Source organism: Mytilus galloprovincialis, chromosome 14 (assembly GCF_965363235.1).
Source record: "Mytilus galloprovincialis chromosome 14, xbMytGall1.hap1.1, whole genome shotgun sequence".
Classification (NCBI taxonomy): Eukaryota; Metazoa; Mollusca; class Bivalvia; order Mytilida; family Mytilidae; genus Mytilus; species Mytilus galloprovincialis.
The window spans coordinates 65,696,794-65,724,448 of record NC_134851.1 but is presented as its reverse complement, the minus strand read 5'-3'; the positions used below and the strand labels follow the sequence as shown (position 1 = coordinate 65,724,448).

The following is a 27,655-nucleotide window of genomic DNA, read 5'->3' as shown; positions in this document are numbered from 1 at the left end:
AGTTCCTCAAAAGACTTTTCTTGTTATTTTTTGGCCTATTGATTGAAACATTGTTTATGATGTCTAAATAAATCGATAAGAGATATATTTGTTTACTGGTTTTCACTAAATACAAGTGAATGCCTCTTCAGATCCTGATTTTAGATTAATTTTGCTAGCTAAATGCTAAATAAGATTAAATGCCCCATACGGCTTTTAGAAGTCCATTACAGTAAACAATTTTTCTATGACTATTTTAATGTGTACTATAAAATTCAATTACACACGCAAATTAGGATACAAAACAAAATCATTAGGTTTTGCAAGTATTTATTGACCAGCAGAAGCCGGGTTTAGGCATCAACCACAAAAAATACGGGTACTGTTCATAGGTTCACCTATTTTGATTATTGGGATTGTTTAAAGACTGTCTCATTAATGTTACTTTCGTTTATTTGCAATAGTATTAAAACACATTCGACAATTGTACAGTTTCGAAAGCTACCCCACAATAGGTACTTTCTCAACCTGCACTTTCAACGAGTCTGCCAGATCATTTAACTCAAAAGGTCGGACGATGATACGAGCTTTAGTTTTATGACTGGTCCCCATTATTCCAGTGACTTCAAATTGGCTGTCCTTAATAGATATTGTTTTAGTATGCTGGTAATATTCTCCACGACGGAGATTTAAACCAGAGCCGCTTGTTCCAGACTCCATTTATTGGAACCAGTCTTTATGTTGAGTTACTCTTTTATCTGTTAGCCCAACGCCTAGTTCGTTGCTGTGTAAATTAAAACTGTATGGACAACTCCACATGACGACTGCTCTCTTACCAGTAGACGATATCAACCAGGATGCAGTTCCGTATGTACCTGTAGCGGTATTTCCGGTTTTGTGTGCTACCTGCAAATGAAATATAAAATATAATGTATATTTCTATTTGTCTTTTGTCGCAAATTTTATTGTATGTTCAAAGAAGATGAAGATAAGTATTAGTGGCTTTAACTATATAATTTGATTAAGTGGTACAAAATGGTCGGATAAACAAACGCTAAAAGTTAATCCAATAAACCGGTCAATTGGAAATTCAAACTATTATAAACAATTGTATGCAGGATCATTTCTATTAATTTTATCGGAATTTATATTCAGTCATTATCTTATAATCGAATTTAATATAATTCATATGCTGTTGTCGGTCATATGAGTGATGTCAGTACTTACACACAGAATTAAGATATATTTTCTTTTACAAATTACTGAGAAGATCTATGTTTGGCTAAACCTTTATAAATGGTACCATATTTTGGTGAACAGTTAAGAATTGATGTTAACAGATATTTTCTGATGTTTTGTTGTTACACCACTTCTAGGGGAGGGTTGAATGATGAATATAAGAAAAACATGATAACCCCGTAACGTTCTTTTTGTATGTCCACAATTAGAAACCTGCAATTAAGTGGATGTCGTTGGTTGCTGATTGTCAAATTGTTTTTCTTTTAAATTGTGTGGTCATAAACCAGAACTTTGGTTTCTCGTTTGAATTTGTTTACATTATTTTCATGTCAGAGACTGCGACAGCTGACTATACTTTATGGCTTTTACTCATAAGGTGATTTGTGGATGCTTTCTGGTGGATAATTGCCCCATCGACAATCATACTACATCTTCCTGTATTAATAGTATAGAGAAACGTTAAAACCGGTCATAAGAGTCTGCTACTTACGAACTGCTCCCTTTGTCCTGGTCTCACTACCACCGGTGGAGCTTGAATAATGCCACCATTGATGTATGATTCGGGGTAAATCAAAGGGTATTTGGTCCAGTTTTCTACTTCTACCGTACAGGCAACACTGTAACCGGAACCACCTAAAAGGCCATTAAGTACACTTGCACCGAAAGTTACAGCACTTGCAGCCGTTCCAGCCGCTGCTATAGCAGCTGCCCAGTCTATTCATTGCTATTAAACCAGTCACTCGGACAAATAGCCCTGAAACATCCAATTTTGTTCAAAGAAAATATAACTGTTTTTCAAGGCATTTTGAAAATAGAACTTTGTGAACGGATTTAAGTTTTATAAATCAATATAATAGTACGATTATGTCAACACATATTCTTAACTTCAAAATAACATAGATTATATTCGGTTTCACGTGAATGCATAACAACTCTGAAGATTCTAGCTATCACAAATGCCTTACAATTATAGGCAAGACTGGGCAAATTTTGCTACCTTTCATCTTAGATCTGCCAAATGAAAAGCATTAGTGATTTCAGAGTTGTCTTCTTTATCAATGTTGTAACAAACGTAATTTAATTACAAATGTGCATTTATATTACATGTCCCTCTGTAATTGTTCAAAGGCTTATCAATCATATGTAATAACTTCGGTCCTCTGAACATAAAAATGATAGCGCGAGTGGGGCATCAGTATACTATATATAGGAACACATTTTTTTTTATAGATATCCCAAAGATGATTGTGGCCAAGTTTGGATTTATTTGGCCTAGTAGTTTCAGAGGAGAAGATTTTTGTAAAAGATTACTAAGATTTACGAAAAATGGTTAAAATTGACTATAAAGGTCAATAACTCCTAAAGGGGTAAACTGACCATTTTGGTCATGTTGACTTATTTGTAAATCTTACTTTGCCAAACATTATTGCTGTTTACAGTTTATCTCTATCTGGATCTTAATTTTGACTGTAATAGAAAGTTAAATAACAAAAATACCGAACTCCAAGGAAAACTTCAAATCGGAAAAGTCCTTTATCAAATGGCAAAATCAAAAGCTCAAATATACAAAACGAATTAATTTAAAAAAAAAACCAGTCATATTTCTTATGTGGTACAGTCATTTCCTTATGTAGAACATGGTGCATTAAATATGCTAAATAGCTAGCTAAACTTTGCACTAACAAAAAAAGTCTATCTAACAGTAAAATGAGAAAAAAAAAAACCCATAATTTATCAATGCAATGCATCTGAAGCGCTTTTCTGAATTTACCGGTACCTTTAACTACGGAAAAATTGACAAAACATATTTTCAAATTTTGCTCTTGATACTGTTTGTTATTTATAGATAAGTTTTTATCCAAATTTAAAAGAAAGAAAATTTAACAAAGGTAATGATTTCTGAAAAAAAATGTCCCTTAACAACAGACTGAACCTTAACATGCTAAATATTGATGGCACAGACGCCGTTGATGACGTTATTTCAAATATCCCACCTTTAAAATGTTGACCCGGTTACAAGTTGTGTTCTACAATTGGACTGCCAAATCGAGAATCGGACATGGCGATTTATATATGGGCGTTTTTCAAAAAAAAATGGAAAATCAACTAGTCTTAAATTTATTTTCAAGAGTTATTTTGAATACCTCTATTATAGACCTGTTTGTAAAGAAAAAGAAAAAGTGCAATCTTAAATACTCTTTAAAATGATATTATTTTCATAATTTGTGTACTGTTTCGTAGGGGACTTTTTTCCCCTACGAAACTGCTTCTAAACACACATATTTTTGCAATTTTAAATGTTTCCTATAGAAATTCCAGTTTGTTTACTTTATATACTAGAAAAATCTCATTTTTTTTCTGAATTGGAGAACCATTTTATTATCGATAAAGATTAGACAGTACTTCACATATGAAGGTACAACTCATGTTACGTAGTGGACATTTTGATGCGTTTCGTAGTTGACAAAACCGTTTCGTAGTGGACAAAAAGTTTCGTAGTTGACATCAACCCTATTCTATGTTAATAAAAACATAATAAAAATTACATGAAACTAACCTTTGATATTTGCTTTGCACGAAGATAATTGAAAAAAGAGTAAAAAAAGACTGCATGGTAGTGATATATAGTGTCCACTACGAAACGTTTTTCTCCCAAACTTGTTTCGTAATTTTAAAACCAGTTACTGAAGGAGATTTGACCCGTTTCGTAGTGGACATTTACAAAAAACGGTATCACTCTGGTCCATTTGATGTGCTCAATTTTTCTTACCAACAGTTCAATTGCCGTTATAAAAGCATCACTTCTTTTGTAAGACCCTAATGTTAATATCTCTTGCAAACAAAAAATTACATTGATTTTATAAAACTGTTTATGCGCAAGTTTTAATGACTTCGTTTTGTAGTGGACATTGTGTTAGGGACACACCTTCTAAAATAAAAAAAAAATCCTATGTTAAAAGCTGTTTATTAAAATATGTTGGCTCTAAACATACTTTTGAATTATTAAAGAACTTATATTAAGTAAAATTAATATTTATTTCTACATTTTTTTACGATATTTGAGAGTATGAATGTTGAACAGGCGGTCTAGGGACATGCCATTTTGGTTTTTTTGGACCATTCAGGAATCAATATCTTATCAATCCCTCTAAAAAAATAAACTGTTTCGTTGCTTAAAAATGATATATCTAATTCAATGTACTGACTGCACAAAAAATTACTTGCAAAGATCACACATTTTTTTTAAAGTGGCTGGGACAAGAAAGTACGTTTTTATTGAAAAACGCCCATATACCTCCAGACTTTTTTTTCGGGGGTATACAAATATTTAAAAACTTAAGAAGACTTCCTCAGCATGCTCAATGCAAATATTGACAAAAAATTTTGCACGTACATACCAGTAAGACAACATAACAGAAGTTCAACTCTCATGTTTGTGGACGTTAGGATTAAGTTTAAGTGGTACATGTATATGTTGATAACCTTTTGCTCTTGTTCTAACGATTTTGATAACCTATTTGATTTGTTCTGCTAGATTACAAGCCAAGGTTATACGGTTACATTTGTAATGTGTGCATGCAACATATGCATGCATTTAAATATTATCAAATGAAAAATATGGTATGGACAACAGGACAACAGCAGGAGTAAAAATATTTGTACCAATTAAAGAGCATGTCCAGTTGCAAACTGTTGTCGATCCATACAAAATATATTCCTCATTACATCATTCCCTTATGCACCGTTCGCCGTTTCAATGGTAACACTATTTAAGAATTCAAAATGACCAATAATTTAAGTTAACAAAGACATACGATTACAAATTTTGATGTTAATTAACTGAACGTATAATGAATATGTAAAATCCTACCTTTCTACACTGCGCGATACATCAAGATGAGAACGACTACATATCGAGTTACAGTGATAGTTGAAATTCAAATTAATAGTTAAAGAGTTAAGCCTTGAGTAAGCCAAGAGTTAAAATTGGACTCATAGTTCGACTAAAAATATAATTTGTACTTTCCAGAGCAATGTGACAATTGCCATTAGTGAATCACTATCTCCTTAGCTGTCCGTATATTATACGCAGCATCTAAGATCAACCCATTTGTATAATGTTTTTTTTTTCTTCTTTTTATTTATTTATTTTGTTGCTGTCTTTGTAGTGTTTTGTGAATTTCTTTTTTCTGGAAGTCTTCATTTAGTGTATGACTTTTTCAGTTTCCTCTTCAACTAATAAAGTTCGACGAACCCTGCAAGACGACCAAGTACACCATATAACTTTTCCATATACAACACACAACTAACCTTTTGCTTATATTTTCACTATAACATCAGACGTCAATGTAGAAAATAATACTCCTTTAACTTGAAACTGGAATTAGAAAAATAATAAAAATCAGGGCGAATGGACCCTGGGCGAACAGGTATCAGGGCGAACATGAATCGGGGCGAACGGACCCGGATTCGTACCGGCCGACAAAGCAGCCAACAATGTGGTGGTTGTATGCCGTAAAAACTACACGGACGTTCTTAAGTGAAATTTTAAATTCATCTACATTCAAGTCCATGCGCCCCACAGAGAGTCATATAGTTAACAAACATATCATAACCACATCACAGCTTAAGGCTTCTTCTGAACATTTGAAGGTCCCTACTATGTATTGGTTACATAAACTACACAAAAAACAGTAAAATATCGTTTCATCTCGGCAACTAATCTTTCAGTGCTTTTAACAAGTTCCTTAACTACTATCAAAGAGCTTATCATAACTATTGTAATAAGATATATGAAAAAGGTGGAATTTAATATTTTTGGAGTGTAAAAAATTCTCTGGATGTTTTAGAAATAATACGTGTTTTTGATGGTCCTTTTGATTCTGTTGACATTTTTGACTTTTCTACTCTTTACACTACACTTCCACACAATCTTATCAATAAAAATTTGACGATTTAATTAAATGGTCGTTTGGTAAATCTGAATGCAAATATATTTGCTGCAACTCATAAAGTCTTCTTTTCTAATGAGAAAGGTAAATATGCTAGATATACTTACTGGAGGTGTGATGAGAAGATTGAAGCTGTTAATTTTCTCCTTGATAATATTTATGTACGTTTCGGCAACAAAGTTTATCGACAGGTTTTAGGTATTCCTATAGGCACTAATTGCGCCCCTTTAATAGCAGACTTGTTTTTGTACTGTAATGAATCACAGTTTATGACCAAACTCAGTAAAGACCCGTCTAAATTGCATTTAGTTGATAAATTCAACAACACTTACTGTTATCTTGATGATATTTTTTCGTTAGATAATCACGAATTTTCTCAATATACTGCCGAAATTTATCCAAAGGAACTTACTTTCAACAAATCAAATTTAAACGGTTAAAAACTGTCCTTTCCTAGCTTTAAATATTTCGATTTTACACAAGAAACACCACACTCAAATTTACGACAAAAGGGACGATTTTTTGTTCCCTACTGTTAATTTTCCCTTTTTGGATGGTGATGTTTTTGGCACCATCTTATGGTGTTTATATTTCACAACTCGTTCGCTATGCCGGTGTCTGTTGTGACGTTTTTGATTTTAAAGAGCATAATCTATGTATTACTGGTAAATTATTAAGCCAGGGTTTTCGTTATCACAAATTACTTAAAACCTTTACTAAATTCTTCCACATATATAAAGATTTGGTTTTGAAGTTTGGTTGTACCTGTAGAAAACTTATTTCAAACGGAATTGCACCTCCTCATTTTCACAGCCGTACTGTTTACTGTGCCCGAAAATTTAGAAATGATCCTGGTAAACTTATCAAACTTTTAAATAAACTTATTCTAAAAGGTTACCAATTCAACACATGACTGTAATTAGATCATTAAATATTATTTTCATTGGTACTAATATTAATTTTGTTAGTAAATTAAAAGCAAACTAAATATTATTGTTATATACATATACACATTCATAGATCTACAATCTGTCGATACCTGTATCTTGGCATTGCACAAGGTCATGTTTTTCTCTGACTGTTTATGGCGTCTTTACACTCAATCCGTTGGATGTGTACGGGTTGAGTATTTAGTCTTAGATGCATGATTTTTTTTATTAGTTGTTAGTGGCTTTGAACTAGCTGTCAGTAACTCCGAGTACTCTCAGATCTGTACTTAGTGTCTTTTTGTTGTTTGGATGTACCAGGTCACGTCCACTTGTATTTGTAGTATTTGTATTTTTATCCATCTGATAAGTTAAGCCTTTTTCAATTGATTTTTATAGTTCGTTCTTATGTTGTACTGTTACACCACTGTCCAAGGTTAGGAGGAGGGTTGGGATCCCACTAACATGTTTCACCCCGCCACATTCTGTATGTATGTGCCTGTCCCAAGTCAGGAGCCTGTAAATAAACTCATCTTAGATACCAGGACTAAATTTTGTATATACGCCAGAGGCGCGTTTCGTCTACAAAAGACTCATCAGTGACGCTCAAATCCAAAAAAGTTAAAAAAGCCAAATAAAGTACAAAGTTGAAGAGCATTCAGTGGTTGTCATTAGTTTATGTGTTACATATTTGTTTTTCATTCATTTTTTGTACATAAATTAGGCCTTTAGTTTTCTCCTTTGAATTGTTTTACATTGTCATTTAGGGCCTTTTATAGCTGAGTGTGCGATATGGGCTTTGCTCATTGTTGAAGCCCATACATTGACCTATAGTTGTTAATTTCTGTGTCATTTAGTCTCTTGTGGAGATTGTCTCATTGGCAATCATACCACATCTTCTTTTTTATATTAATCAGGAAGAGTTATATATAATAAAGATCGATCAATGAACCATGAAAATGAGATCATGGTCAGATGATAATTTCCTGACAGACAAATACACCTTACAATAATTCTATACACCAAATATAGTTGACCTGTTGCTAATAGTGTTAGAAAAACAAAACAAAAAACAAAAACAAAAAAGTAGTCATTGAACTATGAAAATTAGGTCAAGGACAATGGACACATGACAGACGGAAACTTGTGGCATCTATATACAAATTATGCAGGATCAAGGTCTTCTACCTTCTGAAATATTAAAATTTTAAGAGGTTAGCAAATGCCACTGAATCACTATCCCTATGTTAAGCTTTCTGCTCTACAAGTCAGGCTCAACAAAAACAACAACTAACATAAAGACATAAGACACACATTTGTTTTGATTATCATAAAAAATTAAATCATAAATGTCATTTAAATTTTATGAAAATGCACTTTTATAATTCTGTATAATGTATTCTACAACATCAAATGCTTCTTCAAATTCCTCCTGAAAAAGACAGAAATTAGATATTAAAAAATTACATCGTTCTGCTATATCATATTTTTACCTTTGAATGTTAAATTTAAAAACAAACTTTAAAAAAAATTTGTTTTTGATTTCAGACCAGGATTTCAAAAGCAACTTTATCATTATTCTTTGTTTTTCTTGACATGCAATGATCAGCTGCATATCTGTTACCATTGATTAATTATTTAGACATAAGATTTGAATTTGAATTGTTTTTTTGCATTTTTATGTGTGAATCCACTATTGTCACTTTATGTTATACATGTATAGCTCAACACTTGTTTCCATACTAAAACATCCATGAGTTTCAAATATTTGACTTCAAGCATTCATGGTGAAAGTGAGATCATAAAAACACTTTCTCGCAGAGTTGAAGACCCATTGGTGGCCTTGGCTGTTGTCTGCTGTATGGTCGGGTTGTTGTCTATTTGACATATTCCCTATTTCCATTCTCAGTTTTACTTTGAACAGAAACAATTAATAAACAATTTATAAACTTTTATTGATAGAATAACTAATTGAAAAATTCAGAGAAAACAGAGAAAAATATTCAACGAGTGACCAAATAACTGTAACACATTAATTCATGCGCAAGAGTTAATTCCATGTTGTTTGGTCACGGGTTGAATTTTTTCTATATTTGAATTCTTTGATTAGTTATTCTATTTATTTAGCTCAAGACATTGTTGGGTTTTTCTTTATATGCTGCAATCCTACAACTGTTCCAAATAAAAAATTCATAACTTTTTTAAATTTGGAGCATATGAGGTCAAAAAGTCAGCTAACCTGTACTTTTAATGAATTCATAAATAAAACTCTACGAAAATGCAGTGTCAAGGTCATAAACAAGTTGATATAAGGTGAGTGATTGTCTATGACAAATGATTAAACGGACAATGCAATTTGACAGCCCAAATACAAAAAATATAGCACAGCTGTAGTGTATTAAAAGAATGACTGCAATATTTTTTCTGTCTATGAAGAAATATTATCAAAAATGTGGTGCACACTGAATAACCCACGTAGTTACAGACATTCCTTCTTATCTAATTCTAAATTCCATTTCAATCTACAGTAAATCATGAAAACTTTGACAATGTCATGGTTACATGACAAAATTATGTCTATGAGCTGATAGACAAAACACTGTTAGAGAATCAGAAGGCATGTTGCGTTACATCGAAAATTAAATTATAAACACTATTCTACTTACATTGGTAACTCCATACTTGTTGTACCAATGGAGATATGCTTTGGCAGCAAATTTGACCCTTGACCTCTCATAGACAGTCTCAAGGTATTCTACTATTGACTCTGAATTCGATGCTACTGTTATTGAAGCTGTGTCTTTTGGTCCAATACTGTTGGTTTTGGCTGAAACAATAAATTATTGCAGATACATGTATCTGATAAAACTTCTACTGATACATAAGGTACATAGTTTAAACATATTTTATTGTTCAAAATGACAAATGGATTCAACACAAGTTTTACAACTTAGTAACGTCTTCTCCAATGTACATGATGTATGTACTTCTCTCACTCTTAAAAACCCTGAACAGTTGGTTAATACTTTCTGTTTTATACCTTATCAACATATAGATTTACGGTTTCCTATAAAAAGATAATAAAATTGAGAATGGAAATGGAGAATGTGCCAAAGAGACAACAACCCGACCATAGAGCAGACAACAGCAGAAGGTCACCAACATTTGTAGTTACTGAATTGCCATTTATTCTTTTTGTGTTCTCTCAACAGACACCCTTAAATTTCAGTGTAATGTGGATTCATTATTATTCGTTGGGTACCAATTTTTGTTGATTTTGTGGGTACAGTGGAACCACATAATTAAATGTTCAAAGAATTACATATTTTCTATAAAATAGTATGCAGAGCTCGGCATAACCACACAATTAAATAATCATATCTCTCGAAATGTAATTGTCAATGCTATATAAACATGTTCCTTTACACATACCAGTCCAAATATCTATAGGGAAGGGATTCCAGCTGACAGTGTTGAAAGATTTACGGAACTTTTTCTCCAGCCCCTGTGTCATCTGGGGGTAAAATGTCTCTGTACTGTCACCTCGTGCTATCACTACATTACCTATACTACCAAACTGATACTGTATAAGGAAAATATGTGAATATTTCTCTCTTCTTGAATCCATTAAATAATGTACAGTTTAATCTGTTTTAAGAGACCTCCCAAGGGAGAGTAAACAAGAATTTGTCCCCAGTACACGCAATACCCCATCCGAGTATTATTTTCTATATTCAGTGGACTGTGAAAATTGGATAAAATCTCTAATTTGGCATTAAATTAGAAAGATCATATCATAGGGAACATGTTTACTAAGTTTCAAGTTGATTGAACTTCAACTTCATCAAAAACTACCTCTGCCAAAAACTTTAACCTGAAGCCAAACAAACAGACGATTGGAAGCACTGACTTGAAAACATAATGCCAATAAATGGGACATAATAAAAAGTGGTCTCATAAGACTGCACATAATTTGTGAATTTTGGGTATTTTAAAGCTGACAATGCAGTATTGGCCTGCACATTGTTGAAAGGCAGTATGGTAACATAAAGTTTTAAATTTTTGTGTTATTTGGTCTAGTGAAGAGTTGTCTCATTGGTAATCATACCACAACTTCTATTCTATATATCATTCATTTTTGTTTTCTTTAATTTTCTTAGGCATTTCACTTCCACTTAATTTTTTGTTCTCTATTCTTTAAATTGCAGCTCTATCAATCAAATAGTCAGGTTTTTTAGTTTTCTGCCTATTTTACTGTATCCCCCCCTTTTTTTCTATTATCATCTTTTCTGTAAACCTAATTGTGACCCTGATACTCATTATATGTAAGGATACTACATTTCCTTTGCTATCATGTCGTCTAATGCCTTGGCTCATCTGTTTCTGTAATCCTGCCCAAGACAGCTTACTGTAATAGCAAAAATAAAAAATGTTGGATTAGGCCACACCAATTTAATTTCTTGTTCTACGGATTTTTGGACTCTAAAATTTAAGGCGAGCGAGCAATTTGAAAATTTTAATAAAAAAATATTTAATTTGCAAATTTTTGAGGCGAAGCTTGAAAAAAGTTAAGGCGAGCGATTAATTTTTTTTTTTGTAGACATAAAATGATAGGTTTTGACATTTATTAAAACTTGATTTATCACTTGTACTTTGGCTTTTCTTTAATTTATGAAGAAATTTTTCCCTGTTCACCAAGAAATAACTGAATAATTAAATCTGGTCTATATATGTTTGACTGACAATGAGACAATTTTCTATCCAAGTCATAATCAGTTTGGGAACAACCCCTTAATTTTATAAATATCCCTTTTATGTGGGGGCAATATAAGCAGGGACTTTCTATAAGTATAGAAAGTCCCTGATATAAGTTATAATATTTTTTTTTGTAAAAAAAAACAAACTTTTTAGTACAAAAGGGCTCATATTTTCCCAAAGAACTATATATCTATCTGGTATTAAATGGTCAAATTATGTCCAAGAATTTAACCATGTAAACATATTTACTTTAACAGTTCAATATTATTCAAAATAAGTGGAACCCTCTTTTAGAAAAGTGGTTTAAAATATGATGTATTTCTCCTCTTTTTGAGTGAAAAATTATAAGTTTTCAAAGGTTTTTTAGTAGCACTATACAAATTTTTGATATTTCTATTTTCATTTCTACATCAGTAAAATGACCCCTTGTCTGAGGGAGGGTTGCTCCCAACCTGATAATGACAAACACAGGTCAAAGTACGGCCTTTTACACAGGGCTTTGATCTAGACTGTCATCTATAGCAAGCTATAAAGGACCCTAGAAAACTTAGTGTACATAATTCGAACAGGAAAACCAACGATCTAATTTATATATCCAAACCGGCAAACGGGAAAATACCAATGAAACGCATCAACAAACGACAACTGCTGAACGACAGACCCCTGAATCAATCAGGACAGGTGCATAGACATGCAGCGGCTATGGATAGTTTTGTTTCGCCTGCATACAATATAATTGCAGTTGAAGGCAAATCCTTCAGAAGTTCTTTGTACTTTATTCTAACAACGAACATTTTTTGATAGGGAATATGAGTAAGGGGAAAGAAACCAACGTTTTGTTCTTTACAGGTATTTCCGCTGTTATATATTTATATCGGAGCACTCCCATTTTGGATAAATTGGTTTCATGCTGAAACAAATATTCTCACAGATATTTACACAGTGTGGTGGGGTGCTTATAGGTTTAAAATCGTAATATACAGGTCTAGACTGTGATTTTAAAAACAAATGTTGATATCTTTTTATATCATTTACAAAAAAAACGGTGTGGGAAATGGACAAGATAACATTTCCGGATGCGGGAAGCGGGAATATATAAAAAGAAAAAAGAAAAATTCTGTTTTGAAAAAAATATGTGCGCGCGGGTCCGTCGAACAAGGAATTAAATTGGTGTGGCCTTAGCATTGTACATCTCCTATAAATTGGAGCACCACTATATGTGAAGCTAAACTACTAAAGTAAATTCAGAAATTATTGTGATGTTTTTATTTTGCGAAAAATGCGACAAGGTAATAATTGCAATCATTTAAACTTGCATTTAGCAGGGGTGTGGAAATATTTGTTGTGAGCACTTGTCTCTAGGCAAGTAAAACTGTAAATTTTACTTGTCCGTAAAAAAGTTACTTGCCCTGATGGTCCAAATAAATATTGTAGTATTTTATTGTTAGCTAATATATGATTCTTAGCACGGTTTTGCATCCCAAACAAATCAGTGAAATCAATTGGTTTACTGTGTAAAAATTTAGGAATGTTGGAAATGGGTTTATTACATCAATGGGACAGAAACTCAAAAGCAAATCAACTAAATGAAATGACATGTAAAGGACAAGTTTGCAGCATTGTTTTTTTTAATAAAAATTGTATCCAGTAAGTACACTACATATGCTAAATTTAGAGGATAGTGAGTGAAGAAATGGAAACTAAATAATAGATTAACTAATTATTTCTATCAACTGACACACTTGGTTTTTTCTTGTTAGTTGAACACTTCTATTTACCACTTAGACAACACAACCTTGATATTCTTGCTTTCCGTATTTTTTTTTATATACACCTTGACCATCTTCGTTTGCGTTTCATGCTTTCGACTAGACTTGTCATTCTTTTTGTCTTGCTTGCCCGATGTTTTATTTTAAAAGTATTCATCAATCTGAATCTCGATTCAAAATCTAAACTGGACCCATGTTGTGTTCACTTATTGCTACACTGAAACTATAGATAGAACGGCGGACCAGTGTATTCAAAATCTTAAGAAATGACACTTCCGGTGAATAGTGGATAAAACATAATAAAACCAGATGCTCCGCAGGGCGCAGCTTTATACGACCGCATAGGTTGAACCCTGAATGGTTGGGGCAAGTATGGACACAACATTCAAGCTGGATTCAGCTCTAAATTTGGATTGTGATTAAATAGTTGACACAGCATAGGTTTTGGACACAGAATGAATGTGGTCTAATGAACTTAAAATAATTTTTTTGTCTTTGAGCAATCACTATGCTGTTGAATATTAATCCTCTCAAAAAAATGTTTGAAGAAATTTTCTTTTTATTTATGAAATCTGAAATGAGAAAAATTAACCCCACCCCCACCATTTTTTTTTCACATCCCCCTTTCCCTTTTTTCAAAACTGATCTCAATTCAAATTTCTAATGGAGTTTGCAACAATAACTACTCATTTAAATACATCATAAAATATTAAAATGTAAAAAACAGTGCTTGTTATCACTGAATGGTAAAGAGTGTTTTAATTTATCAGTTGGTAGTAAAAGTGAATATACATTGTGCATTGTATAAAACAATGATTTAAGTTGATTCAACTACTATTCTGGACAAAGAAAGATAACTCCAATCAATTGAAAATTTCTTGCTATTGCACAATATTGTGCAATTAGATATTTCTTGCTATTGCGCAATACTGTGCAATTGAAAATATTTGCTATTGCACAATACTGTGCAATTGAAGATTTCTTGCTATTGCACAATACTGTGCAATTGAACATTTTTTGCTATTGCACAATACTGTGCAATTGAAGATTTCTTGCTATTGCTGAATACTGTGCAATTGAAAATTTCTTGCTATTGCACAATACTTAATATAATAATTTTGGATCCTGATTTGAACCAACTTGAAAACTGGGCCCATAATCAAAAATCTAAGTACATGATTAAATTCAGCATATCAAAAAAGCCAAAGAATTCAATTTTTAATAAAATCAAACTTAGTTTAATTTTGGACCCTTTGGTATTTAATGTAGACCAATTTGAAAACAGGACTAACAAGAGGCTCTCAAGAGCCTGAATCGCTCACCTGAATTTTTTTGGTTTAATCTCTCATCAATGATTATTTTGGCTTTTCAATTTATTTAAATGTTCTTTAAATCGTCCTATTTTCTTCAAAAGCAAAAAAAAATCATTTTCTCCTATGTTCTATTTTAGCCATAGGAGCTATGTTTCTTGACATACAAGGAAATGAAATATAAAATTTATACAGATACTCTGAAACTCTGAAACTCATTTAGCCTAAGTTTGGCTGAAATTGATACAGCAGTTTCATAAGAGAAGATTTTTTAAAGTAAGTCAACATGATGAACAAATTGTGAAAAAAGTCTTTAAAGGGCAATAACTCCTAAAGAGGTCAATTGACAATTTTGGTCAAATTGACTTATTTGTAGATCTTACTTTGCTGATCTTTTTTGCTGTTTACAGTTTATCTTTATCTATAATAATATTCAAGATAATGACCAAAAACTGCAAAATTTCCTTAAAATTACCAATTAAGTGGCAGCAACCCAACAATTGGATGTTTGATTCATCTGAAAATTTCAGGGCTGATAGATATTGACCTAATGAACATTTTTACTCCATGTCAGATTTGCTCTTAATGCTTTCGTTTTTGAGATATAAGCCAAAAACTGCATTTGACCCCTATGTTCTATTTTAAGTAACGGCGGCCATGTTTTTTGACGGATCAAAAATCAAAGCACACACTTTGTGCAGGATAATCTAAGGAACAACCATGCTAAGTTTTAACCAAATCCATTCAGTAGTTTCAGAGGAGAAGATTTTTTAAAGTTAGCAAATATGATGAACAAATTGTGAAAAATTGTCATTAAAGGACAATAACCCCTTAAGGGGTCAATTGACAATTTTGGTCATATTAACTTATTTGTAGATCTTACTTTGCTGATTTTTTTTTGCTGTTTACAGTTTATCTTTATCTATAATAATATTCAAGATAATGACCAAAAACTGCAAAATTTCCTTAAAATTACCAATTAAGTGGCAGCAACCCAACAATGGTTTGTTTGATTCATCTGAAAATTTCAGGGCTGATAGATCTTGACCTAATGAACATTTTTACTCCATGTCAGATTTGCTCTAAATGCTTTCGTTTTTGAGATATAAGCCAAAAACTGCATTTGACCCCTATGTTCTATTTTAAGTAATGGCGGCCATGTTTTTTGACGGATCAAAAATCAAAGCACACACTTTGTGCAGGATAATCTAAGGAACAATCATGCTAAGTTTTAACCAAATCCATTCAGTAGTTTCAGAGGAGAAGATTTTTTTAAAGTTAGCAAATATGATGAACAAATTGTGAAAAATTGTCATTAAAGGACAATAACCCCTTAAGGGGTCAATTGACAATTTTGGTCATATTAACTTATTTGTAGATCTTACTTTGCTGATCTTTTTTGCTGTTTACAGTTTATCTTTATCTATAATAATATTCAAGATAATGACCAAAAACTGCAAAATTTCCTTAAAATTACCAATTAAGTGGCAGCAACCCAACAATGGTTTGTTTGATTCATCTGAAAATTTCAGGGCTGATAGATCTTGACCTAATGAACATTTTTACCCCTGTCAGATTTGCTCTAAATGCTTTCGTTTTTGAAATATAAGCCAAAAACTGCATTTGACCCCTATGTTCTATTTTAAGTAACAGCGGCCATGTTTTTTGACGGATCAAAAATCGAAGCGCACATTTTGTGCAGGATATACTAAGGAACAATCATGTTAAGTTTCATTCAAATCCATTCAGTAGTTTCAGAGGAGAAGATGTTTGAAAAATTGTTAACGACGACAGACAATGACGACGACGACGACGGACGCCAAGTGATGAGAAAAGCTCACATGGCCTTTTAGGCCAGGTGAGCTGAAAATTAAGAATCTACATACACAGTTAGATTTGGCATATCAAAGAACCCCAATTATTCAATTTTTGATGAATTCAAACAAAGTTTAATTTTGGACCCCGATTTGGACCAACTTGAAAACTGGGCCAATAATCAAAAATCTAAGTACATTTTTAGATTCAGCATATCAAAGAACCCCAAGGATTCATTTTTTGTTAAAATCAAACTAAGTTTAATTTTGGACCCTTTGGACCTTAATGTAGACCAATTGGAAAACGGGACCAAAAATTAAGAATCTACATACACAGTTAGATCCGGCATATCAAAGAACCCATTTATTCAATTTTTGATGAAATCAAACAAAGTTCAATTTTGGACCCTTTGGGCCCCTTATTCCTAAAAACCTGTTGGGACCAAAACTCCCAAAATCAAACCCAACCTTCCTTTTATGGTCATAAACCTTGTGTTTAAATTTCAAAGATTTCTACTTACTCAACTAAAGTTATGGTGTGAAAACCAAGAATAATGCTTACTTGGGCCCCTTTTTGGCCCCTAATTCCTGAACTGTTCAGACCTCAACTCCCAAATTCAATCCCAACCTTCCTTTTGTGGTCATAAACCTTGTGTTTAAATTTCATTGATTTCTATTTACTTATACTAAAGTTATTGTGCGAAAACCAAGAATAATGCTTATTTGGGCCCTTGTTTGGCCCCTAATTCCTAAACTGTTTGAACTAAAACTCCCAAAATCAATCCCAACCTTCCTTTTGTGGTCATAAACCTTGTGTCAAAATTTCATAGATTTCTATTTACTTAAACTAAAGTTATAGTGCGAAAACCAAGAAAATGCTTATTTGGGCCCTTTTAGGCCCCTAATTTCTAAAATTTTGGGACCAAAACTCCCAAAATCAATCCCAACCTTCCTTTTGTGGTTATAAACCTTGTGTTAAAATTTCATAGATTTCTATTCACTTTTACTAAAGTTAGAGTGCGAAAACTAAAAGTATTCGTACGACGACGACGACGCAAGACGCAAGACGATGACGCCAACGTGATAGCAATATACAACGAAAAATTAAAATGTTTGCGGTCGTATAAAAATAATAGGATCCCGGGTCAATGGACAAAGCCAATGCAATATTACGCAACTTGAGTTTGCATACTTATTTTTACTCATTTTGGTAATCGATCTATTTCCGGATATGTAATATTTATCGTCATGAACATTGATGTTTATACTTTTATGTTTTTACTGCTGATTATTGGTTTCTTTTACATGAATTAAACATCTTTATACGTTTTGAAATTAATCCTATATTTTTGCTGAATTTGAACTTTGTCTTGTATATTATTTTACTTGCCCACAGGCAACCAAGACAAACATAATTACTTGACCGGGTGTTAAAATGTAAGAGTCGGGCGAGTCGGGCATAGCATTTCCACACCCCTGCATTTAGAAATATTTTATATGAATTAAACAGGATTTTTCTGAAAAGCACGAAATTAAAATCGCAATAATAAATGCTTGCAATAATTTCTGAATTTATACTACCAAAGGAAGACCATTTTGCAAATTATTTTAGACATCCTTTCAAAAATAATATTTTTCAATAATTATCAGATCAGGTCCAGAAGGTGCTTGTACATACTGTACATTCAAAAAATATTTCGAGGTTTCAATTGTGAGGTATTTATAACTGCAAAAACGTGACTGCATAAGATTTGTAATTATAAGCAATCACATTTTGATATCAATTACATGTATTGTATTTGTACCAATGTAAATTATCCTGAAATAGCACAAATAATCTTATTTGTTTCCCTACTAATCACACCAATAAATGCACTCATTAATTTCTGAATTTACAGTAAATGTTTGACTTTAATAATTAACTTGCCTCTTAGCTATATGATGGACCTGTACAAATTTATTTGCAGGAAGAGGACAAACGGATCTTATCATCTCCCAAGGTTCCATACCAATACTTGGTCCACTAAAAAAATAAAAAATATGAACTTTCAATTAGAATACAAAAATGTAATGCATACATTGATTAACTCCTCTTAAGCTTGTGAACTCTGATTTCTAGTTTTATCATTTATGCTACAGGAAATACATTTTATATCATGTAAGCTCCAGGCAAATCAATTTATTAATTTAAACTTGTTTCCCATAGTTAATCAACATTGTTTAGGAAAGATGTTACAATCTTATTGTAGATTTGAGAAAAAAAAACTTTAAACACCATATTTTGGTTCAATTACTAGCTAGGGGTCAATCAAAACTTTTTAAAAACTTTTTGTAACAGGAATCAAATCTTTCACGAGGAGGGGACATCATTTCCTTTTTCTTTTTAATGCAAGGGGAGACAACCAAGCCTTTTAAATTATTGTAAGCAAGTGAACATGTTTTAATGTTTTGAGACTATTTACATCCTTTAACATAAGGGGAAGCATTAATTCATTTCTTGTTTGTGAAATAAGGGACATCATTTAGCTTGTTTAAAGGGGTTATTATTTCCTACACATTTTTCTAAACGAATGATTGCATCAAACCTGAAAGTGTAAGCATATGACTATGACGTATAGATTTGGGGAAGAAACTATGTGTGCCCCTTAGTATACATGAGGGGACTATTTCTAAAAATTTGTGTATAGTGTGATTTTTTTTTACTGTATTAAGTAAGGTCAAATAAATTAAATCTCTATGCTGAAAAACTGTTTATTTTTTAATCTTTAAAGAAGGTACCATAAAAAAAATCAGTAAGGGGAGACAATTCAAGCTATTTTTCATGTCAGTATTATACAAATTCTTTTCTAACTTAAAAAATCTTTTAATTGTAAGTGGAGATAATCTAACCTTTTTGGTGTCATGGTATCTGTGGGCAGGAATACTCCCCCAAGAGCAGACACTATAGAGGTGTCCATGGCATCAAAAGAAACATGGTTACTTTATGTAAGGGGAGATAATCTTACCTTTTTGGTGTCATGGTATCTGTGGGCAGGAATACTCCACCTAGAGAAGAGGCTATAGAGGTGTTCATGGCATCAAAGGAAACATGGTCACTTTATATAAGGGAGATAATCTAACCTTTTTGGTGTCATGGTATCTGTGGGCAGGAATACTCCACCTAGAGCAGAGGCTATAAAAGTGTTCATGGCATCAAAAGACACACTCTCCATCTTTCTCTGTAGTTTTCCGAGAACATCATCGTTATAGGTCAGAACAACACAGTCAGTATTCCTGAAATAGATTCCTCTTTATAAATATATTTGCAAAATTAAAACTGTATTTTAAAAAAAGATCATTTAAATTACAAATATAGTTTGGCCATAAATTTGATAAAATATTTAGAAATAGCTTGAAAAAGTATAAATCAAAATGTAGCAAAAGAAAAACTGCCAATGAAAAACTAACAAAAAAACTGTTAAATATTTTTGTGCATTCAAGTTTTGAAATTTCAAAAACCAAATATATTCCCAGGTTCCATTTTCTTGTTTCTTATTTTTCTTTAATATCATATTAAAATGATGTTATGTTAGAAGATTTTAAGCTAATTATAAAATGTCCCAAATATTACTTGTTATTTACCTTTGAAGGTATGACAGCGTTAGCAAGGCATTATAGTTCTGTAATGGACTTTCTCCTGTCAAACATGGCGCCACAGTACAGGAAATAAGATGGTTCATGGGATATTCCCCCCTCATGGCCTCACAAAGATGAGATCCTAATCCTAAAAAATATACAAATATATGTTAGGTTATGTTTAGGAATGATGCTGCACAGTACAGGAAATCAAATAGTTCATGGGATATTCCTCCTTCATGGCCTCACACAAACTAGATCCTAATCCTAAAAATATAGAAATCTATGTAAAGTTCTGTTTGAAAATGACCCCAACAGTACAATAATAATTGGATAATCTCTTTTCTTAGAATATATAGATCTCTATAAAGTTGAGTTTGATATTTCCTCAAATCACAAAGACACAACAAAAAGGAATATCATGAGGCCTTGTGATTGGTTTTGGTTGTCTCCCTTTTTCCTATTATTTTACATCATGATATATATGGTTAAATGATAATGAAACTAAATGTGTCAGAACGACACGAATGGCCCCATCCCCATATCTGCAATTTCAACAATACATGTGGACACAAATATGCTCAAAATCTGACGGCGTATTGATAAATTAACTGTGATTTTTAACAATTTATCAAAGTCCAAAGCCCATAATTTCAACAAAAAATAGCAGAATGAACTTAAACAGGAACTTAATCTGTAACTCATCATGGTTAACTCACATACCAGAAATCAGCCCAATATCTGAAGGAGTTAAGAAATTAAGTCTGCATAAATGTGATTTTCTTCTATTTATCAAAGTCCAAAGCCTGTAATTAAGGCAACAATAAGTGGCTTGAAACTTAACTTTAACTTTTTCTGTAACTTGTCATGGTTAACTCACATACCAAACATTAGCCCAATATCTGAAGGTGTATAGGTAAAAATAGATATAGGAAGATGTGGTGTGAGTGCCAATGAGACAACTCTCCATCCAAATAACAATTTAAAAAAAGTAAACCATTATAGGTCAATGTATGGCCTTCAACATGGAGCCTTGGCTCACACCGAACAACAAGCTATAAAGGGCCCCAAAATTACTAGTGTAAAACCATTCAAACGGGAAAAAAAGTCTGTATAACTGTGATTTTCAACAATTTATCCAAAGCCCGTAATTTCAGCAAAAATTAGTGGAGCGGAACAAAACTTAAACTTGAAAGAAAGGTTTAACATGTTTAACCCCGCCACATTATTTATGTATGTGCCTGTCCCAAGTCAGGAGCCTGTAATTCAGTGGTTGTCGTTTGTTTATGTGTTACATATTTGTTTTTCGTTTATTTTTTTACATAAATAAGGCCGTTAGTTTTCTCGTTTGAATTGTTTTACATTGTCTTATCGGGGCCTATTATAGCTGACTATGCGGTATGGGCTTTGCTCATTGTTGAAGGCCCTACGGTGACCTATAGTTGTTAATGTCTGTGTCATGTTGGTCTTTTGTGGATAGTTGTCTCATTGGCAATCATACCACATTTTCTTTTTTATATTTGTTGCAGAATGACAGAATGAGGGTCAAGGATAAAACTATATGGCCATAAAAAAAAATTGTGAAATATAGGTTGCTAAATCATTTCATTTTATTAAGTATGGACTTCAATGTTCAAGTAAATGACCATGTAGATTATGTTAAAAAAAGAAGTATTTTATTTGAAAGTTGATATATCATTATCATGATTATCATGATTATGCAGATTATAATTTTGTCAGTTTCAGCCAAAAATCAATCACAGCATAGATCAAACTTGGAAATGTGAATTTGTAAATACTCAAAGTATTCTAGGAACAACAAAACATGAATAAGTGAAGCCTTGTTTTTTATAGAACTCAAAAAAACATACAAATCTTTTTTTTAGGAATTAATTGACCAAGCTGCATGATCCAGGTGTAACTGAACATAACTGAATTATGTTCACTTCTATTGAAAATTTTTATTCATTGAATTTTAATTCCCAAATCATTAACATATCTTTTTGTCATCTCATGATTGATGATCAAGGTATGAATTGGTGAACACAGGAATTGTTTTGTTGTGAGTTATGCATCAAATTAGACTTGAAATAAGCTTGATTTTTAACTAATTAAACACTTGATTTCATTAAACATTGTTATCACACGAAGAATGTGTGCTTTTGTAGATTTCATACCATAAAATAAACAGGAAAAAAAAGGAGTCCCTGTATACAGTTTTTAACACCAGAAAACTGGGATGTACACTGAAATCAGGGAAAACCCCACTTTTCTTGACTTATCTTACCTGTTGAATTTTGTAAAAATTCAATATAGAAAAAATTATATCAAGAAATAAAATAAAATAATTTGCCTACCTACCTACCCATACCCTGATAACCTCAGTCGGGGAGGGGAAACAAAGATATTTTTAATGTTGGCCTAAATGGTTTCTGACTTATGGTGCGACATGTAAAAAAAACTTATAACTAAGATGTGTGTAAAGTTTTAAGCAATAACCATAAATAGGTTTTGAGATACAGTGCAACCCTGTGACCCCCCCCCCTTTTTTTGCCACATGTTTACGCCAGACAGACAAACAGATGGACATTTGTATACCATAATACGTCCCATCAAAATTTTTACTGGCCTATAAAAAGACAACAAAAGGAACATTATAATGCTTTGTGATTGGTTTGGGTTGTCTCCCTTTTCCCAATTACTTCACATCAAGATATATATGGAATACTGTGGATTTATTATAATCGTTGGATACAAATTTTCGTGGATATAGGTAAACCACGAAATAAAATGGTCAATGAATGACAAATTTTCTATAGGCTTGTATGCAGACCACAGACACAGCAAAACCATGAAATTAGATATCTATGAACATGTTACTTTCCCATTATCCACGGAAACTGGTACCCACAAAAATAAATGAATCCACAAAACAATGAGAATAAATAAACAGTTGTGAAATATATGTTGCTGAATTCAATCGTTTCATTATTTAAAGTAAGGACTTCAATGTTCATGTATATAACCATGTAGTTTATGCTTATGAAAATAAGTCTTTAAGATGTATCATTATGCAGATTATAATTTTACAAACCAGTTTCAGCCAAAAATCAAACTTCGAAATGTGAAAAAAATCACATTCAAAGGACATAACAAAAAGGGGAGATAACAAAACTTTGTCATTTCATTTACATGAGCTATATATATATAGTACCTACATACATACAAATACTGACCTGAACCTGTACCACCAGTCAAACTGTGCATCATTATACAACCACTGTACATGTCACATCTGTAAAAAAAAAAAAAAAAACTTCTTGAGAACCAGGCTAATTTTGACATACTGTATATGCACCTAATTACTTACTGTGCCAGATTTTGTTGACATCTAAAGGTTTTTGCTTTTAGAGTGATGTTAGTATATATTGCTATATTGTTATACAACGTACTGATTCAACAAGTAAATACTGGAGATCAATACATTTTCTTGAGCACCACTTTTCATGGAATTCAATGTTAGCAGAAATTTGATTTCATGGTTTTGTCAGTCAGCAACCATGATTATTCTTAGTTCGTCTTTACCAACAAAATCCACCAAATGCAAAATAATAAATAATAAATCTATAGTAGAATAAATAATTCCATTCATTTAAATAACCGCCCCTTTTATGTCATTTATGTTGCTTTGATGAATCATTTGATTAGTTGACAAGAAATGAAAAACAAATTTTGGTTTTCTATGATCTGTTTTGTTGACAGTTTAATCCATGGCCTCGACAGTTCGTCTTCGATTTGAATATCTCTTGGGTATCTTTTTTAATATTAACATTATTACTTTGATTACTTCCCTTTGACCTATGCAAGACTTAGTGGCATATGGCAAAGAAAATAACTTTATCATCATTTATGCAACAGGTTAGCCTTAATTATTGCTTTTTTTATATCCAAATGTAGTTTTGTCTTTGTGTTTGGAATTCAGAATTAAGTCAGTTATTAAGACCTTGCTTTACAGTAGATATAAAGGAATATTACTTATATATTTACAAAAGATTTAGGTGTACAGTGTAGATGCTATAATTCAAAATGACCCTACCCCACATCTCCTTATATCAATGCAACATAAAATGCTACTGTTAATTGAAAAAGTTATTCTGCATTCTATTCAAGACAAACAATATGTAAATATTTAAATCAACATTTCAATTATAGCAATATTTCATGTAATGTTATCACATTTTCTGCAATCAATATACTGTTACCTCTCAATTTCTTTCCTGACTTGGTTTGCAGTATCCTCTAGTATGTGATCTTCTCCACTTTTCTTCAGTCCATGGTAACCTATAAATCATACAAGGATACCATAGTGAGTCAAAAAGTGTGTTTCTGATCATCCCTAAATAATACATGTATTTATAGATTATCGTTGATCATTTCAACGAGATTGATTTTCTTGCTTGAGCTGGTATGGTGAAAGTGAGAAAAGTAATCAAATTGAGATGACCAATGATAATCTGTTTATCGCTATTTTACCTATAACAAAGTCAATTTTATTTGCAAGGCTGTCATGGCTGTGTGCCTCCTTAGTTTCTAGCGATAATTCATCATATCACTGGACTCAGCTGAGAAAGAAAATTATCATTCAGCAAGATCAAAGGAAAATTTCTTAAAATAGCAATAAAGGGAAATATTGCAATGTCCATACTTTAGTGATATAAGCCAGAGCAAATTCACACCAAAAATTAAATAGCTGATGTACATGTAGGCTTTTTTGTCTTGCTTTCTAGCAAAGGAATTTCTTCAAATGTGATGGAATTCAATTGAACAGCAGTTTTAAGTCAGCTGTTATTCAGCTATCTAACAAATAAATACAAGCAAAGATTTTTGAATTTACATATATATGTACAGTTATTTTCAGAGTGATTGAATAGAGGGAGACAACTTTTGCATTGTCAATGGCCATATAAATATATGTATCTACCTAATGCCCAGTTTGTTCCTCTTCCTCTCTTCCTAGATACAATATTTCCATCTCTGAAAAAAATAAATATTTCTGAGCCTTGAATAAGTCAGGAACCCAAGACCATTAGCAACAAAATTTTCATTTCAAAGGATCAGGTTGGACTGAAAGGATAGTGTTCATGAATTTTAATGGATGTGGCTTATATAGAGTACAATGTTGTCTAGTGAATTTCAAATTATAAAGCATGGCGGCCTAAATTATAGCAAGATGGTACATTTTACTACTGGTTTATAAATTAGTAGTTTTTGTTTGTTGCTGTATATCGTTTTATTTTTATTTTTCTATCAGCTGGCTATTAGTATTCTTGTTTGAACTGTTTGAATTTACATTTGTCATGTTAAGACTTTTTATAGCTTGCTTTGCAGTTATGGGTTTTGCTCATGAATGTTGTATTGAGACCTATAACAATGGATAGTTGCTGCTTTTTTTCATTTGGTCTCTGGTGGATAGTTGCTGCTTTTTTTCATTTGGTCTCTGGTGGAGAGTTTCTCATTTGTAATCATATCAGATCTAGTTTCTATAGCATCTTGATGTTTTGCCATGTTTTTATTGATGTGAACAATGAGATGAAATTGTCACAAAAATAACAACTTGCATTTTAATTACAGCATATTTCTAAAATTGCAATAATAATAAATCTTGCATTTGTCTGTGGATGTGGCTTTTGTTCACTTATGACAATAATAAATTGCAAGAACACATTTCTGAATTTCTAGTTATGCTTTACCTTATTTTTAGACCTTTACAAGCCTTTTGTACCACTTTTGGCTCACTATCTACATGTACAGATCTTTGCTTCCCATCAGGGTGTATGAAAGTGTGTCTGAAAAGAAGAAACAGAGACTTAGGTGATTGTAAAACAAAAAGACAGAAAATATATTTTATCACAGCCTTATTCCTTTGATATCAATGTAAGCATCAGAGCTCACATTTGTGCACTTCAGAATTATAGGGAGAAGTGACTTTTCTTTTTGAAATTGATAGGGAGAAGTAATGAGATTCATGAATTTTTTTTAAAAGAAGTACTTATTCACTAGCAGCGCTCAAATGTTTGTTTATCATGTTTATAACAAAGCTTCTGTTTTAGTTTGTGACAAAAAGAATGCTGGACAACTTGGCCCAGAGACAAGTCGGACCAATTCAATCGGACAGTCTAAAGAGACAACTTGGATTGTCAATAAAACAACTTGGATAGTATAAAAGGACAACACAAACAAAGTATTAAAAGAGGATTTGAACTATATAAATTATCATAAATTATTAAATGATCTATTTTAGATTGCAACATCATTTAGGCATTTTAAATTTGCCAATCAAAAATTAACAAGATAACAATAGAAGAAACTGCAAATAAAATTATTGATTAAATGCAATACATGTATGTTATGTCACTAAACCAGGAATGTTTGATATATTTTCATACCATAATATCACTGAATATGGTTTTAAGAAAACAACATGAACAATGTTCCATTTTGGTTGAATAATTTGCTTTGGGAAACAAAGAATTATACATCAATTGGTCTATACCATTATATACCATTATATGTCAATTGGTGGATTACACATTAATTGAGGTATAATCCAACAATTGGTGGTTATTCCTGACCTGTTGACACCTTTGAAAAATTACATGTATATGTAGAAGAAAATATAAGTTAAAAAGAACATCAATAGTTTACTGGCAAAACATAAAAAATGGTTAATACTCAGAGACGAAATAACTGTTGCCGACATAAATGTACTGGGTGCAAATTTGACTATTTTTTTTTATAGGTGCCGAAGTGACTAGATTTTTATTTTTTTTATACCCTTCATGAACAGCTTTGTCTTGTGATGTTTTCTTCCAGAAAGCCTTTCCTATTTGGTTTCCGCATTGACCGACATGTAGAAATACTGCTGACATCTTCAGTTAAAACCTTCATTGTTCATAACAATGCCGTTGTCCTGCAAAACAATGTATAATTGAAAACAGACCGAAATCTGAATTTCAACCGGATGTTATGAATGAAATAAAAAAATAAAAAAACTTCGGTAAAATGTTTCCGCGTTTAATATCTTCAATATGAAAATAGAGGCCCCTTGTGGGGGTGTCCAAGTATTCCGGCACACTGAGACTACTATAACCTGGGAACAGTATATATATATATGTTCCTGCTATAACATGTATAACATGTTATAGTAGTCTCAGATTCACATAATCGGAAAAATTTTCTGTTAATATTATCACATAATCAATATTATTCTTTTAAAACAAAATAACTCAAATA

The 27,655-nt window shown here is 32.1% G+C and overlaps 1 protein-coding gene and 1 pseudogene across 1 annotated transcript; both read right to left on the bottom strand.

Annotated features, from left to right (window-relative positions):
* Positions 1-465: 465 nt before the first annotated feature.
* LOC143058547 (tereporin-Ca1-like) lies at positions 466-4,665 on the bottom strand (annotated as a pseudogene).
* Positions 4,666-8,396: 3,731 nt separating this feature from the next.
* LOC143058544 (tubulin delta chain-like) lies at positions 8,397-27,384 on the bottom strand. The gene is made up of 12 exons (XM_076232046.1): positions 27,197-27,384; positions 26,113-26,208; positions 25,344-25,396; positions 24,625-24,703; positions 23,599-23,657; positions 20,369-20,510; positions 19,868-20,020; positions 18,675-18,770; positions 11,432-11,504; positions 10,529-10,673; positions 9,763-9,923; positions 8,397-8,528 (listed from the first exon to the last, which is right to left on the bottom strand). The coding sequence occupies exons 1-12, from the start codon at positions 27,289-27,291 to the stop codon at positions 8,460-8,462; spliced, it is 1,221 nt and encodes a 406-aa protein (XP_076088161.1). The 5' UTR covers positions 27,292-27,384; the 3' UTR covers positions 8,397-8,459.
* Positions 27,385-27,655: the final 271 nt, after the last annotated feature.